We start from the raw sequence: 1,667 nt of genomic DNA, 5'->3' as shown, positions 1-1,667 counted from the left end.
GGTCCCCCGCAGCCCCCCAACGAGGAGAGGGGAGCAGGGGCTCCCGGCGGCAGGGCACCAGGTGGCACTGCAGGACCACCAGCACAGGGCTGAGGAGGAGGACCCCCATCTCCCTCCCCAGGCACAGGACAGCGGTGGCAGCAGCCAGCTCAGCAACCCGGGGGCGCCTGGACCTCCCAGCTCTCCCAGCCCTGTCCCACTCACCTGACGTCCACGCTGGGGTCATGGGTGACCCCGCAGCTCATGACAGCCTTAGTGCCCTTGATGACGCTCTGGTCCTGTGGCGGGTCCGTGATACGTGTCCTTGCTGCGGGGGGACACAATGAGCCACCGGCACTGTGGGGGTGGCACTGGCAGGGACAGCCCCCGTTTGCACCCACGAAACCCAGCACCCATCCCTGGCGAGCTCCATCCCGCGCCACCCAGGGTGGTGCCCGGAGCCAAGCACGGTCCCTCCCTCCTGGCTGCGGGTGACACAGGCGCACCGTGAATCCCTTACCCCAGACCACCAGGTCTGCGGAGGCCTCGTCCACGCCGCGGGAGTTGGTGGCCAGGCAGGTGTAGGTGCCGGCGTCGGGCAGGTGCGCGGGGCTCACCAGGAGACTGCCCGACTCCAGCAGGGTGAAGCGCGGCAGCTGCACGGAGCCGCTGGCCAGGACCCGCTCCCCTGGGGACACGGTGGAGCCCCGTCAGTGCCACGGCCACCGGTGGGGTGGTCACTGAGCTCCACGCCATGGCTCGGAGGACAGGATTGTTCCCAGCCCTTCACCTTTCTGCCAGGTGATGGCCGGGCGCGGAGCCCCCGAGGTCTCGCAGTTGAGGATGACGGACATGCCATCGATCACCGTGCTGTCCTGGGGACCCCGCGTGATGTTGGGGGCGATGCCTGTGGGGCACAGAGATGCACAGCCCGCCCTGAATTCCCTCCCTGTGCCCAGCCTGGACCTCACCCAGAAGAGTTTCCTGGGGTCCCCGAGCCTCCTGTGGGACTCATCCCGCCCACCACCCAGACAGGGCACCCCCAGGGCAGAGGGGGGCTGGCACCTACTGGTCACGGCCAGGTATGTGGTGGTCTGCACCTCGCCGGCCGCGTTGCGGGCAAAGCACTGGAACATTCCAGTGTCATCGGGGACCAGCCCGCTGATCTGCAGGCTGCCGTCCTCCAGCAGCTGGAAGCGGGACAGCTTCTCCAGGTGGAGCAGGGCAGCGTCCTTGTACCAGGCCATCTCGGGAGGGGGGACACCTGCACGGGGACAGCCACGTCAGGCACGGGCTCACAGCAGTGCACGGAGGGTGCCGGGGAGCAGCTCACCTTTGGCTTGGCAGGGGATGGCCACCACCTTCTCCATCTCGGCCGTGATGTGTCTCTCCGGCTCCCTGACGAACTGCGGGGGCTCTGCCAAGGGAACCCGGCCGTGGTCCTTGGACTGACCAAGGAACACCCCCAGTGCCCTGCCTGTCACTTCCCATCCCAGCCCCGGGGCTGAGCCCAGCCCAGCTCATGGCACACGTGGTGGGCAGGAGCTCACCCAGCACGGACAGGGAGAGGTGTCCGTGGGCAGGAGCTCACCCAGCACGGACAGGGGGAGGTGTCCGTGGGCAGGAGCTCACCCAGCACGGACAGGGGGAGGTGTCCGTGGGCAGGAGCTCACCCCGCACGGCGAGGG

At 68.7% G+C, this 1,667-nt stretch overlaps 1 protein-coding gene across 1 annotated transcript in view; it reads right to left on the bottom strand.

Moving 5' to 3' along the window:
* SDK2 (sidekick cell adhesion molecule 2) overlaps positions 1–1,667 on the bottom strand; it is a 54,858-nt gene that overhangs the window by 14,149 nt on the left and 39,042 nt on the right. The window contains exons 9-14 of the mRNA XM_017730777.1: positions 1,612–1,647; positions 1,313–1,396; positions 1,049–1,243; positions 770–886; positions 500–667; positions 204–307 (exon numbers count right to left, since the gene is read on the bottom strand). Of these exons, the coding sequence (XP_017586266.1) occupies positions 204–307; positions 500–667; positions 770–886; positions 1,049–1,243; positions 1,313–1,396; positions 1,612–1,647 (704 nt within the window). The remainder of the gene's footprint in view (positions 1–203; positions 308–499; positions 668–769; positions 887–1,048; positions 1,244–1,312; positions 1,397–1,611; positions 1,648–1,667) is intronic.

This window comes from Corvus brachyrhynchos, unplaced genomic scaffold, assembly GCF_000691975.1.
Source record: "Corvus brachyrhynchos isolate BGI_N302 unplaced genomic scaffold, ASM69197v1 scaffold340, whole genome shotgun sequence".
Classification (NCBI taxonomy): domain Eukaryota; kingdom Metazoa; phylum Chordata; class Aves; order Passeriformes; family Corvidae; genus Corvus; species Corvus brachyrhynchos.
Note: the sequence above shows the minus strand (reverse complement) of the source record. Positions and strands in the feature narration are given on the sequence as shown.